The 15307-nt window shown below is 44.6% G+C and overlaps 2 protein-coding genes across 2 annotated transcripts; both read right to left on the reverse strand.

Moving 5' to 3' along the window:
- Positions 1-105: 105 nt before the first annotated feature.
- On the reverse strand, positions 106-2403 carry KUCA_T00002381001 (uncharacterized protein; the record flags this gene model as incomplete). The annotated part of the gene is made up of 1 exon (XM_022602628.1): positions 106-2403. One exon carries the CDS (start codon positions 2401-2403, stop codon positions 106-108), a length of 2298 nt encoding a protein of 765 aa, XP_022458414.1.
- Positions 2404-2818: 415 nt separating this feature from the next.
- On the reverse strand, positions 2819-15211 carry KUCA_T00002382001 (uncharacterized protein; the record flags this gene model as incomplete). The annotated part of the gene is made up of 1 exon (XM_022602629.1): positions 2819-15211. One exon carries the CDS (start codon positions 15209-15211, stop codon positions 2819-2821), a length of 12393 nt encoding a protein of 4130 aa, XP_022458415.1.
- Positions 15212-15307: the final 96 nt, after the last annotated feature.

Below are 15307 nucleotides of genomic sequence, written 5' to 3' on the forward strand. Positions count from 1 at the left end.
CCTCATCATGCATGATAAACCTGTAGGCTTTATGTTTTTCTTATCAAGCTTCATTAAGTTACTCTTAGTATCATGCATTTATGGATATATACAGCGGACAGAAAGTTAACGCACTCCTGCCCATGATTGAAAAAATTTGACATCGTCCAATATGTTCTCCTGGATACTTGAGGCTTGCAACTGGAAGCGACGCTTGCATGTGTCTATGACTCCGTCCATGTAATGTACAATCCTCCTTTTTATTTCGTTCATCTCTTCGTCCTGTGATTTTTCGGTGTAGCGCACCAACCAGCTCCGCAAGGTTTCCAAATGGCCAATCAGCCTCTGAGAAAGAACTAGTTTATTGTCTTTTTGCATTTGGTCAAGTAGCAGCAACAACTGTTCGTAGTTGCCTGTTTTGAGATGTGCATTCAGCAGTATAGTGTAAGCCGTGATACGATCGTTGTTGTTGTAAGCTTCCGAAACACTTTGGCTATTAACCATGGTATCAAAGGCATGGCTTCCTAGCCTGATCGCAAACTGGTAGTCCTTGACCTTCAAGGCGATCACGGCCAATTGAAGTAGGTCTGTTGAACGCAGTGTCTCCCAATTTTCATTGGTGAATCGGTTGAGTTTCTCGCGAGCCCTTGTGTGGGCTTTGTCGAAAATAGACATGTTGGCGATGGTGTTTTTTAACTTCACGATCTCCGAGTTCAAAATGAGCTCTCTATCGTAGGTGTCCGATATCATCGCACTCAGACGGGTGATGTCTTCATAGTCCGATGGGTGCAGACGGTTCAACACTTTTTTAAGAGACGATTTGGCGGGGTTGATACCGTTTGAAATCGAAGCGTCCAACTTGGCTAGACGAACACGAGTAGTGCTTTCGTAGTCCACAGAACCGGGACTGTTGACTCTCAAGGGCAAAGCGCTTGTGCCTCGCTGATCAGATTCTGCCTTTTGATAACCATCTCCAGTCTTCATGCCCAAAAATTGCTCGTTTTCAAGCAACTTACCAAAATCACGTTTCGAACCTAACGAATCGCGGGTCTTGCGTTCCTGAAGAATGTTTTGAAGTTGTTTCAACATCTCTTTAGCCCAAGAGCTATTCAACCCGGCTAAGCACTCTCTAACCGTCTTCAGCAGCACATCACCATGAGATGGATAAGAATACAACAGTGATTCCCAATATCTGTGGAAATATACCGGAGAAAATGATATTCCCTTCTCCTTGGATTGCTGGAAGAACTTTAAGAGCATAGCCGGCTCCTCGTTTATAACATAGTACACCGACACGCGAGACGTGACAATATGCGGGATCGATAACTGATCCCTCTCAATTCGAGTAACAACCTTGTTCAGATATTCCAGATTGCCGAACGAAGCAAAATGTTTTAGTACTTTGGAGTAGAAGATTTCAAGGTATTTCTTGCTTTTCTGTGATGCCAGAAGGGCCCTGTTTTGGTCCACCACCTTGATCTTATCTTCCAGAACGTTGGTTTGAAGAAGCGATTTCTTGAGAAACGATATGGCAGAAATAACCGGACTTGCTGAATGATGACGACCCTGTAGTTCTTTCTGGAACCAAAGGGCCTCATCCTCAGAGCCCTTGTGCTCCAATATCTCAGTCAAAAGACAATCTGTTGACAAGCTGACAGAGAACGACTTCGACATCCAAAGCTTATATGCTGATAGATACACGGGAAGACTGCAATTTCTTTGGTAAGCCGATTTCATGTAGACATAGAGGACCGAAGCATTTCCCTTCTCGGATATTATGACGTACTGGTGGAAAAACGCTTTGGCCATATCAAACTCTCCTCTCTTGAAATATATTTTCAACGCCGCGTTGATAACCGAAGGTGCCAAAACCTGGGTGGAACCAAGATAAAAAGACAGAAGTTTCTCAAACCCATCATAGTCCAGAAAACGATAGTATATGGACAGGAGTGTTTCTAGATAGTCAGCTGGGGTATTGGTCAAGTCACATTCGGCTGTAAATCTTCTAGCCATGGCATACACTTCGGAATGGTCTGATTTGCGAATGAGCTCAATCAGCTTCGATTGAAGTAACAAATCTCTCACTGCAGGCTTTGCTGCAATGCTCCTGGTGTCCTTGGACTTGGGGATCTCTCTGATGCCCGTATGTGTCTGCCATTCGATGGCCATTTGAGTGGAGTCTTCTTCTTCCTCGAAGGACTCTTTGAAGGTCACACTGGAGGGAGACCGGAAAGAGCCGAGATTTTTAACGCTTTTATCAGATTTGAACTGGGGACCATTTTGGCCATGGAAACCTCGACTATTCCGTATTGTCTTTGTCGGCACCACGATTGGCTGTATCATCAGTTGACTTGACGATAATCGCCAGCACCTGAATGCTCGTCGCACCACACTTTTATGTGTACGCTTAAATGTGGAATGCATTGGTCTGAGGATAATCCATCAAAATTTGCTGTGGGGGGTTCAGGTATTCCTTACTGTATGCTCAGCATGTGTGTATCAGAGAAAGGATCACGAAGTGTTCAAGAGGACACTGCTCAGCAATATGTACAGGAAACCAGAGCAGAGTGACTTAGTGAGGCTTGAATAACGTTTTCTGCTCCAAACAAGTGCTTTGAAAGTAATAAGCTATTTGCGGTGTAGAGTGGCTCAAGAGGTATAAATCTAGAAAAATGGTCAGTTCAGCTCTATTTTGAGTCGACTTGGCCGATGGATACAGCAGGGCTCGCAACAAAATCCTCACCATATTTTGGCAAAACCTGTTTTTTAGGGTGTAGGGAGCTGCGATTAAATATTTCATAATTGTCGTTCATTTACCTTCTATGAGGTTTTATTAAAGTCATTGTCCCAATATTTTAGTAGCTTTTTGGGCAACTATTCGGTTTTCCTCCCATTTCGCATCCACTTCTGCCGATTCGGGAATGCCAAGCCAGGAGACTGGGGTCAACACCGGCAAATTTTCAGCCCACTCCCTGATTGATTCTATATCCATTTTCACTGGAAGCAAAGGCAAAGCCGAGTTTTGCACGAGAGAAAAGCCATGGTTGGTTGAATTTCTGCTGAATACGTGTTGCGCGAGTTGTTCCAAAGATTTCAAATCATCTGCCGAGTCGATCTTACCTCCATAAACAATCGTTCCAATCAAATAAGCAATGCCAGACCATTCAAGATGATCCAAAGAGCCATTAACTTCATTTGATCTCAAATAACAGTCCACAACAAACTTGGCACTTAAGAGGTCACTTTCACCAAAATCATAAGCCTTGGACCATCCCACTGGCAGATACATAAGCCGTTCCAGAACAATACAGTGAAACCAACAAAGTAACAGATACATGTGTGCCACTTCTGGTGTCTGAGCATCAGAACCAAATCCGATTGTAGAGAAAAACGAGGTTGCAAACAAGTTCTTGATACCAGGCTCAGTTTTCACAGCCACAATCCTGGCAGCCTTCAGAAGTGAGAGAGGAAGATCAGTAGAGGAAGTGCAGGTCAAAAATAGCTTGAATCCAGGGGAATATTGAAGATTACCTAGAGTTTTCTCCAGATAAGATACCCAATTTGGTGCCATATGGATGTTCTGAATCAGGACCCACCGACCGTTCTTTGCACCGGAGACAACATTCTTCGTAGCCTCAGCTTCACCTTCTGAGGAACCCATGGAGGTTGACACAAGGGATTTGTTCAACAGCTTTGCAAGTTGGTTGAGCTTGATTCTTGCGTCGTATTTGTCAGGCGAGCATATAAGGAGAGGCATAGATAAGGGTAAGTCTTCCTGGATAACGTTTTCCAGAGTATAGCTATTGGAAAATGCAAGGTCAAATCCAGGGAAAGATTGAATTGCCACACGCAACAGACCAGGGCTGGAGTTTTTCTGAACTGCAGCCTTGATTAAGAGCGCAAGTGGAGTATTACTCTTAAGCGTTTCGTAGCCTGCAGATGGTTCATCAACATCGCCTGTTAAACCATCACTGGAAACATCCAACTCAATGTCCAGCCAGTCCTTCAACTTGGTGAAACGGATGTCCTCTCTTTCTGTGAAAGATTGCAAGATACGCATGAAAATGTTTGCTTCTTGCTCTTCCGTCACCTTCAGTGCCGTGAAGAGCAATATCATTGCAACCAACATATGGTCCTCGTAAAACACACTTGCACCAAGCCTTTGGTACAAGACCCTCCCAAAGCTTTCCAGCAAATCCTGAACACGATTTCCAGAGGATTGCGACCTCGAACCCAATGCATCCATGAAAGCAGTGTTGTAAAATGTTATGGGAATTTGATAGAATGGAGATATTGACTGGAGTTTCGTCAGTAACTCAAACAGAAGGGCATAGCCAGAGGCAAGTGGACGATAAATATCAGAGATAGAGGTAATGTTCATAACAACGTCCGCCGTTTGTGCGATCTTTTTGCTGAGATCCCCAGCTTCTGTCTTCAATGAGCTCAAAAGATCCCACAATTGCCTGTTTTCAAGAACACGGTCATCAGATTCGGCCAAACTTTGAAGTAGCTTATCCTCAAGGGATTGTAGCCTGACTTTGTATTCGCCTTGTACCCGTACGCTTTCTTCTTTCTGATTTTCAATGTCAGGTCTCTCGGCACTGAGGATCATGTTCAAGGCTTGACTCTCCATCGATGCGAAAGAGAAACTGAAGTTCACGAAATTTGTACGGCTAGCAACAAATGCAGGAACCGGATAGGTGGAATCTCTGGTATGAATGTACAACTGAAATTCCGCCGAAATATCCACATCTGCTTCCCCCACTTTGACCATAGTTCTTGTGCCTCTGTTGAAAAACTCTCTGGAGATGATGCGGTTGATTATGGGATCATAGTATTCACCATCCGTTATCAAAAGCGCACTTCCAAATCTCATTGAGTTTTCCAGCTGTTTCGTGAAAGAGCGATTCAAAAAGCTGGTAACTATCAGCTTTTTTGGCTTCACGTATTCTGACAAGAATGCTATCATAGACCCAGAGGGGTCCACCAGAAAATTGAAGCGATCTTTCAGAGTTTTCATGATGATAGTGTTCTCGACAAACAATTCTTCATCCTGAAGTCCATCTTTTCTCCAACTGAGGATCTCCGAAGAACTGGCCAAAGATTTTGAGAGAGAGATGTTTTCACTGAAAGTAGAGTTCAACCTCAAAAGTTCAGACGACCACCTTTTCATAAGATCTACTCTCTGGCCCTGGTCTTTGTCACCAAAATAAGCCAACGAAGCACCAATCAACAGCGAGTTTCCCACCAGACACGCACGCTCAGTTCGAAAGACCTCGATACTCGCAGCCCATCTCGCCCTTTCAGATGACAAACTTTCAAGTAGGCCAAAACTGCGACTAACCTTTTCCTCAACATCTGTGACCTGAGACTTGATTCTCTCGGCCTCACGAACAATATCTCCATATGCGTTCTTATAGCTCTCGATACTCTGCTTGAGGTCAGATATCATACCGTCAACAGCAATAACCTTTGCCCTCGCATGGTTTGCTTCAACCTCCAGAGCTTGCACCTCTTCCCTCAATGGACCAATCCTTTCCAAGACACTAGCGTACTTGATTTGGGCCACCACCCACCCGAGAAGAGGACCACATGCTTTACTGGCCCTGTTCACGGCCTCGTAGTTATAATCCGGCCTTGACAGATAAACTTCCTCCATATATGACAGAATATCAGGTGTCAATTGTACCTCATTGTCGAAATTCACAATGCTGGCAATAAAATCATCCTTTCTCACAACCAACTGGACATCCCGCCAGGTCTCCACACCATAACCCAGAAGTATACACACAGACTCCAGTGTGATCTTTACTGGCTCTGGTGGATTCAACATTGCACGTAGCTCGGTGAGATGTTGTTTCTTGATATTTCTTACACCGCTTTGAGCCTCAATAACAGCTGGCTCTGCAAGGGACAGTTCTTCTTCCACAACATATTTTTGGGCAGCAACATCTTCTTCCTGTGCCTTCAACGCAACTTGGAGCTCAAGAGAGGCCTCCTGTTTCTTCTCAGCTTCGCTTTGTTCTGCCAATATCTTTTCCAGCATATAACTGGCTTCTCTGTCTTTCTCATGCAGCTCACTCCTTTTGGCAGACAGCCCATTCTTGAGTTCTTTGACCATCACCAGAGACTCCCTCAGTTTGTCAAGACCCAAATTGACACGATGGTGTTGCTCAGTAATACTTTGACCCTTGGTCCTGAGATTTCTTTCGAATGACTCCAGGAAACACAGGAACTTTGTTGGTGTACAAAATTGAGTACCAGACACAAGCTGGGATGTACGATGGATGACCACGGAGGCTTCAACCAAAAGCTCTCTTTCGTCACTGGATATGGGAATAGCTGCGGCACACTCTCCAGAAACCTCTCTAAGAGTGACATCCGACCAATCTCCCATCCAATCCACAACAAATCTGTTGAAGAGGGCCGGCGAGGACATGAACTGAGTAGAGTGTTTCTCATCTGGATCACTGGTAGTCAAAACGATGTGTATATTCGCAGCCACTCTTTCTCGTAACCATTGCTGTGCATCTGCCTCACTTTCACACAACACACCGGAAGACCTGGCTTTATCTCTGCAATTAGCAATTAAAAGAACCAGGTCTTCACCTTCAAAGAGACCAGGAATCTCAGCGTTGGCAAGAAGGGTATTAAGTCTCTCCAGGAACACAGGAGAAAGGACTGCTGAATCGTCAATCAGCAGACAGGACTTTCTACCTTCAACACCACACCGTTTTATTAGGTCCCGCAACATGGAATCAAAATCACTAAGTGAGTATGCTCTGGAAGGAGTAAGATGTGCAAACTCAATTCCGTTCATCCAGGCCACAAACTTCGTGATGGTTGTTTTCCCACTCCCGGTGGGTCCCACCAACATCATATGGCCCTGCGGTTGTCTCAGAACCCTGTTAATTCTCAAAACATGCTCTATCAGTTCATCATAGAGAATCAAGTTGACAGAAAGTTCCTCTTCACAAAATATACGAAGCTTGGCCCTGAGAAAAGACCGAAGCTGAGAGTGAGTTGCTGGAGAGTATGAGAAAGACAGCCAATCGCTGAATAAAATGGGTTGTTTTAATGCCCTTTCAATATCAATGCTGTCGAATATCGAGCCGACTACCCCTTTCAAAGTATCGAAAGACCAATCCTTTTCTGATTGCGTTACCAAACGGTCCTGAAATAAGCGCAAGGCTTCATGTGCCCATAGTCGAACCAAACCCTCAAGATCTAACTCGTCCTGGGACGACTTGAGAGCTTCGAAGATACCTCTCACCCAGCGAGTGAGCTCACGAGGACTGAAAACATAATGAGAGTGTTGCATTGGTGAGAACTTCAGCTTGGATTCCTCGTAAAACCTAATCATACCTTCGGTCAGCTCTCCAGCCAATGCAACTAGCCCGGGAGAAAGCTTGAGAGTAGTTTTGATAAATGTCCGGTAGATGTGAGATAAAGACTCTCTTCCCGGATAGTCCATCAGAATAATGCTGAAATGTCTCAGAAACCTAGGGCTTAATGGGTTACGCCCACTGTCCGTTGGAGGATTACAGGCTCCGACAAATTGAACATTCTTCAGGTGAACCCATGCCTGATCACTAGGACGCCAGAAGCCTCCATGCTCAATGATTTGCCTTAAGAGCGAAACCGTATGTTGAGTACCATAGGCGTCCAGACTTGGCAAGTTGATTTCATCACAGAACATAACAATCCACTTTCCAGATTGCTTTGGAGACAGAACCAATCCGCGTGCAGTGCTCTTATAGCTGCAGTGATGTTCCAGAGCACCCAGAATGAGATCAGGTGTCGTATCCTTTGAGAAATTAAGACCAAGAAAATCAAAATCTGAAGAGTGGCTCAGAGCCGACAATACCAACATGGTCTTTCCAGACCCAGGAGGACCACATAGAATCAGTGGGCAATGCTGCTTGATAACATCATCAATATAGCTTGCATGCTTCACAGTCTCAGGTGTTGGAATGATGATGCTTGGGTCCAGCACCTGGTGAACTGCCAAGTTCGTTTCTGGTACCTTAGTTGCCCATGATATCCAATTCCCAGCTGGAAGCTCCAGGTCATAATGAGAAGCCAAAGACCCATCTTCTGGGCCGATACTTGCAAAGATGGACTGGTTCAGGATGTTGCGCTCGAGTGACGACTTCGACTCGGACGGAAGGTCTCCCGTAAAAGCCCAAATTGTGGCCAATAGAGCTGAACGCTTTGAATATGCAGAAAAGTCCCTACCGGAGTGGGAAGGATGAGAGAGAACAAATGCAATCAGTCTTTCCCGATATGCTCTCAGCATAGTCAACAATCTTTTGGCGCTTGCAACAGCACCGAATTCCATGACATGAGGAACGCTTTGCGCAATGGAGAAGATGTCGTTCAGCGACTCGCTCTTCAAGACCTCACAACAACTGCCATTATAGCAATCGTGCACGTACTGGAGGGTATCATGAGATAACACACCACTTGTGTGAGTGTCAAGAGCATCAAGCCTCATTTTGGTAAGAGACATCTCATAGATGTAATTCACGGAGGGAAACACATCACCTAACCAAACAATACCACATCTGCTCACAGTAGCTGGGGTTGCACTTTTCAGTGAGTCAACTTCAAAGAAAATCTTCAGCTCGGGTGGAACCACCAATCTTTCTCCGTTTGCCAGTGTTAAAGTACCATTATCGTCAAGTACACTGTTCAGGCTTTCTACCCAGTCAGGGTCCACATCACCATCAAAAACAATCCAACATATGACGGATCCGTTATCAACGACAGTTTCCCTTAGAATTCTGGTGAATATGCCGTCTTTCCATTCACGAGTAGCAGGATCAAAAGAGCCATAAAGAGAGTTCTTGGAGAGCACTTTGGGATCAATAGTGTACCTCTTATGTGGTCGACAAGTCAACTTTTCAGAAGCAGCCATGACTGACGATAACAACACAGTCTTTCCTATTCCTTGCTCACCAAACAGAATGATTCCTTTATGGCGTTTTTGAATTTCATACAGCTGCGAAGCTTTGCGCATCCAATTTTCTGTCACTTTCAGATGGTTTTCTTTGACATAATTTTCAAGGCTGTTCACCAGCTTTGTAGATGATGTGATAGTCTCATACGAAGCATTAAATGACTTCACAGATTCCACAAAGAAGCCCACGTCCTCTGATATTAGCTTGGGCAACACGGTATTCGTTAAGCTCTCAAGTACCGCCAGTGATTCCGAGTATACACTTGAGTGCTCCATATCATGCGAGTCAAACCTAACATTCATCACAACACTTTTCAAAGCTCTTAGTCCAAAGTCATAATGCGTCTGTTTTGAACATTGGCTTGCCAGATCAACAAATAGCTTGTGGAGATTTCGCGCCAGCATAGATGAATGGAAAAATCCTTGACAACGCAGAAGGACATCTGCAATGACTTCAGTATCAGGTTTTGAAACTATCATTGTGCGATACTGAACTTTGAGATTTTCAGGCAGTTCTGATCTCCCGGCATAATCTGGGTTACTGGTGATGAATAAGCCGGAACTTGGATCCACGGAGATGGCTCCGCCATTGAGTTCTATTGGTCGAGAGTTACCAGAAGAAAGAGCATTCTCAATCTGCTCAATCTGAGTAGCGACTGCACTCAACGTGTTCACGTCCAGACGATTGAATTCATCGAAGCATCCCCAGACTCCAACCTTGCAAACACCGGTCAAAATGCGACTCATGGCGACGTGATCAAATGATTCATCGCAGCAAAATACCAATACCATCCTTCCCAAGTTCTGACCCAGAGCTTTGACAGACTCAGTTTTGCCTGAACCAGCTGGACCAACCAACGAGCCACCCTTCTTTTCATCGAGTGCTTCAGTCATGGCTAAGAAAGACTTCTCCATAAGAGGGGTATATACTAAGCGCAGAGGGAGTCCCCAGTATTCGAATCCATAATTCAATGTGGCTGTTCCGAGCGTCACTGTCAATCTGTCGGGGATATCTTTCACACTCGCGTCATAGTAGAAGCGCTGGACAAATTCAAGAGAAACAGTCTTTCTCTCCATTCTTGACAAAACATCGTTGTAGTGAACTAATTCAATTATCAAATTCTCGAGCTTTCTGCGAGTCACAAAAGTCGTAGCATCCTTCACTCCACCTGCTGAGATATTAAGCATGGAAGAGACATGAACTCCCAAGCTAGTAGAGTCAGTCTCCAAGAACTGAGTGAATATCACCTGCACAGTCAGAATGAGGACCTGGCATGGGTAACGGTCTACCCATACTCTTATCGAATCGCCCTTATTATCTTGTGTCAGCAATGAATTCAGCTCGTTGATCGAGTCTTCCAGACAGCAAGAAAGAGTATACTTCACACTTTGTTCAAGTTCAGTTAACCATCCGATTAACGTACGCTCTTTGTACAAAATCGGTAACTTCAAGGACAACACCTCACCCTCGGGAGATACGACACCAGAGATTCGGTCAAAAGTTTCGTCAGTGATCAAATTACTAATCCCTGAAAACATCTTTGCAATATGGTGTCCAATGATCGATAGAGTGTTGGCATTTCCAACGATATCCAATAGATCTTCATTGTTGAGGAAGTAGAACCGCGGCCAAGACTCTCTCTGCCTATCCAAGTAATCATTGAGAATTTGGTGAATGCTTTTCAGGGAGGTCAACAGTGCTTCGAGCTTCTGCTCAATGTCTTTCACTTCGAGGATGTCGACCACCAAACCTGACGTGTATATTGGTTGCAGCAAAGAGAATAGGTCCGCACCCAGATTCTGATAACGCATTGCTCCTATAGGAAGCAAAGCTTTGATATCTTTATTCTTGGAGAATGCTCCATGAAGCTGAATCCAGTGCCTCTGCACATCCACCCAGGAGTGAAGAATAGCAAATATACGATTAAGCTTCTCTTCCCAAACCGTTGCCTGTTGCTCAAATAGGTCATAGAATTGAGATGTTCTCATAGACTCTAACAGACTCAGATCATTCGAGCAAAGATCGAAGAGGTCCTCCCAGCCTTTCACGAGCTTGACTCCAGAATCGAACTCAAAGAACTCAAAGCCGACATTGGTCCATTTTTCGTTAACCTCAGCAAGAGACTTCTCCACTGTGGCCTCCCCATGAGCCTGATCAACAACCAGCTGAATTACCTGGGCATTATCAGCCAAGTTGAGTTTCCAAACATCTTCGAGGGTTCGAGTATGAGGAGATAAATATTGTACATGCAACTTTTGATACAGTATCCGCCAATGGCGTTCTTTGAATGACTCAGAAGCCAGAGTCAACACCAAGTTAATAGTTTTTTGGTAGCTTTGAATTGAACTTTTGATGGTTTGGAAAGCAGGATGACGCTTAACCCTGATCGGCATCGAGTCTGCCAGATTGACAGCATCGTTGAACTTGGATTCCAGCAAGGTGTGATCAATCTGGTTCCAAAGTAACTTGCCGCAATCATCGATAATGACAGTCAGACTATCTAACGACGACCAAACAGCCCGCAAATCTTGTAGTTCTCTCAAAATGTTTGGTATTGAGTCCGTGAAACTGAATTGAAGGTTCATGAACTCACAAGCCATACAAACAGAGTCCATGCGACCAAGCAGAGATATTAGGGCTTTTTCAAACGTGGCCAAGCCTGACAAAGCATCTGATGATGGGACATCCACATGTGAAGCCTTCTGCTTGAGCCAATTCCCTTCGACAGCATCAATTTCATTGATAACACGATCGTACTCCAGTTTGATTTTCGTGGAGACTTCATTGGAGTTCTCAACCAGAAGACTTCTTTTTGCTTTCACTGCGGCCACCACGGCCTCGAACTGAGATTCAACCAAATCAGACGAAGACCAGCTAATCCTGAAATTATACGAACGCAGCAAAGAGTCCCCTCTTAGTATGTTATCAAGGGTAGACTTCAGACTGCTCTCTTGTGAAGAAAACTTTTTTAATACCACAATCAGTGCAATGATGGAATTGGCAGAGGATATATCCATGGTTGAGGCATCAAGTTCTGCCTGAATGGAGGTCAAAAATGAACCAGTTTTCGAAACATGAAAACCCACGACTTCTGCAAATCTAGAGGCCAACGCTTTGGTGAGGGAGCTGTGCTTACTCTCAGCGTTTTCTTTTAGAAGAGAGATGTCCACTTTGATTGCGCCAAAAGTCACATGTCCGTCGCCTTCAAAGAGTAGCTTGAGGTTCTTGAGTTCCACTAGAGCATCCACCCATGCAGATATATCATCAGCCAGGTTCTCGAGGATTTCTTCGATAGAATACTCCCAAAGTGTTTGAAGCCGTAACCATGAGTTCCAGTAGTCATTTACGAGCAAGTAGTAAGCCTCAAGAGTATCATGCAATTGGCTCAGCACTTCATGCACTGCAGGAAACAGCGATTGAATACCGAAAAGACGCTTGGTGCCTTCGTCTTGTCCGCCCGGGGTACTCAGCATTGGCTGCTCCAAAATGATCTCTAATGTTTGCTGGATATGGGAGCTCCAGTGAGCTTTTGTGTACTCGAGTGGAGGCGAACATGTCATCTTCTGACCATCAATGGAGAACCAATGAGTGAAGGTCTGCATCCAGTCTGAGCCAGAGCCCGTTTCCAAAGCGGAAATGGAGGCCCTTAAGGTGTTATTGGAGAGACTAATCAAACTTTCCTTCAAGCGCTCGTTTGCAACACCAACATACTCATCTATATTTGCGAACCCCTCAAAGTATAACTCGTTTATCTCATCCTGCAGTGTCGAGAGGATAGCCTTCAAAGTCTGGCTAGTGAAAGAGTTCAACTGAGAAATCTGGGAATGCAAAGATGAGACGCGGTCTGCCACTAGCGTTAGTTTCTCCATTTTCAATAAATGGTCACGGATTTGGACAGGAAAATCATCCAAGGCCTTTAGAGTTCGAAGCTCCTCTAGCATCTTTAGTTCTGAGTGTGATTGTAGCTCGACTGCTCGCCCTATGTGGTTCCATTTACCTTCAGACAGAACCTGAATCGTGGAGTAGATGCCATCAACTGAATGGCTCAGTAACACAGTGAGATCACCCAAAATTAAGCAGTCACTAGTAACGGATTTGAAGAGTTCCAGAGATTCCAGAACACTGACATGATAAGGATAGATCAGTTTTGTATCTGCAGCAATACTCGAGATCCTTGTAGGAATGGTAAAGCCCAGGGCTCTTAGAGCTCTAATCTCGTCTATCAGGAATAAAAATTTGCGATCAAATGGGCAGTAAAGCTCAAATGACGAGTCGACCTTTTTGATGTGAAGAATGAAATCCTCGGCCAGTGATAGATCAGAAGCAGTTGGTGTTCGCTCGCTGCACCATTTCTGAAACTGCGACTTTGAGTTGAAGTGACCACGCAATATCTCAAGATCTGCAACAACCTTCCTTCCATCTGGATAGCTTTCCCATTGTGGGCCGAGAACAAGAGAGAGTCTGCTTTGAAGCTCATCACAATGGTTTTCAACCTGGCTGGCCACCAATATCTGCTTTACCGCTTCAGGCACCTCCCGCTGTAATAGGAGCAGCTGTGATTCCTTGTTCTCAATGGACGATCTCCTCAAGGTATCAACTTCCTGCTTCAAAATCGATAGCAGCTGAAACTGATACTCCTGTAGAGCATGTCTGATGGAGAGTTTCTCCAGGAGGAACTCACATTTTTGGAACACAGAAAACATCTCTTGGGAAGATCTTGCGCGCGAAAGTAGACCTTTGATCCCAAGAATCAGTATTTTTTCCAAAGATTCAATCTTTTCGGAGTATAGCGAGAGGGAATTTTCCCACTCGGAGTGCGACGTCTTTCCAAAAGGATCCTGCTCTTGCATTTCGACATAAATTTTGGTGATCTCTCGTTCGATATTCACATCTTCGTGGCCTAGCTCTAGAGATGCCCTTTGCATCAGCTCAAGACTCTTTTGGTGTTCGGCTCTGAAATTTATCACGGACTTTGCTAACTCTTGAACCTCAACGACCCGAGAACTAATTCTCAACGAGACATACTTTTCCGACCTCTTCCGGATCAGCTCCCGACAGAGCTGCGTGAATTCTTTTATCCAATCATCTATCTCCAGAAAAAAGGCTTGTAGTTTTCGCGAATACGGAGTGAAAACCTGATAGTCCATCTTCAAAATGGAGTCCTTTGATAGAATTTCGCGAAGCTTGAAAGAAATATCACCAGTGAAGCTCTCTACCAAACGAACAGCAAGATCCACAGGGTACTCAATCACCCTCAGTCTCTTCATGTGCGCGAATACCTGAGAAACAGCATCCCTCAAAGATTCAATGGTCGCACTCGAACTGAACTGCTGTATAGGTAGATCTATCAGCAGCTGATTGTATCTTCCAGCAATAGATAAGGCATCTTGAACACCAGTATCAGATACAAAGCTGACCGTTGCGTGAAACCGTTTCGCTTTTCTTAGAAGATCCAGAGTGGTAAGCACAGCAGGACTACTCAACTGAGATTGAACGGCCAGGAGTGCAGACTCCTTTTCCGACCAGAAGTTGATCTCATCTTCAACACTGCCATCCAAAGGGTCGTGGTTCATTCTCGAGACCAGTTGAACAGATTTCACCCAGTCATTCACAATCGACTGTAAGTCGTTCAGAAAGGAGGAATCACCAAGTAACTCATTCTCATCAACGTTCTCCTTGTGTTCTTCGTAGTCCATATATTCGCGGATTTTAGGGTGAACGGTCAAAGACAAATCTGGAACTTTTATGAACTGTTCCAGTTGTTCCAAAGAAACAGCCAAATCGTGTATCTTTCTCTTGGCCACACCGTAAGAGTTGGACTCTCTCTGAATGTTTGACCCTGTATTCACCGCCAAAGCATTGAAATATGGCGCGACAGCAAGATTAACAAGCGATTTCAAAGCCTCAAAACTTCCTTGTCTCGTGGCAGTATTGGGGAACTCAACTATCTGCAGTTGTGATTCGATTGGAGTAGCTGCTAGAATGGGGCCTCTAGCCTTAATAATCACCACCAACGAAGTAGTATCGCTGACGTCTGACAGATTTCCAGAAATATACCACTGACGAGCCAGATCAGAATTTCTCACCTTTTCCCCCACAAACAGAGAGGACGAAAGAGGATTTCGAATAAACTGCTGGAGGATCCTTTCATTGTCTTGTGTGTCTATGATAGTACTGGGATGCTCAAATGTATGGGTCAACTTCTTCAGATACTCCTCCAGACTTGCAGTGTCCAGCACTTCGAGATCAGACTCCTCAGATGACCGCATCTATATTACAAGCAACTAAACACGCTTGTAAACGTGAAGTGTAGATAAGTAGGAGTCTTGTTTATTTCTCAGATTTGGTGTACACACAAGGCTCCA

This window comes from Kuraishia capsulata, genomic scaffold (assembly GCF_000576695.1).
Source record: "Kuraishia capsulata CBS 1993 genomic scaffold, Kuraishia_capsulata_scaffold_3, whole genome shotgun sequence".
Taxonomy (NCBI): domain Eukaryota; kingdom Fungi; phylum Ascomycota; class Pichiomycetes; order Pichiales; family Pichiaceae; genus Kuraishia; species Kuraishia capsulata.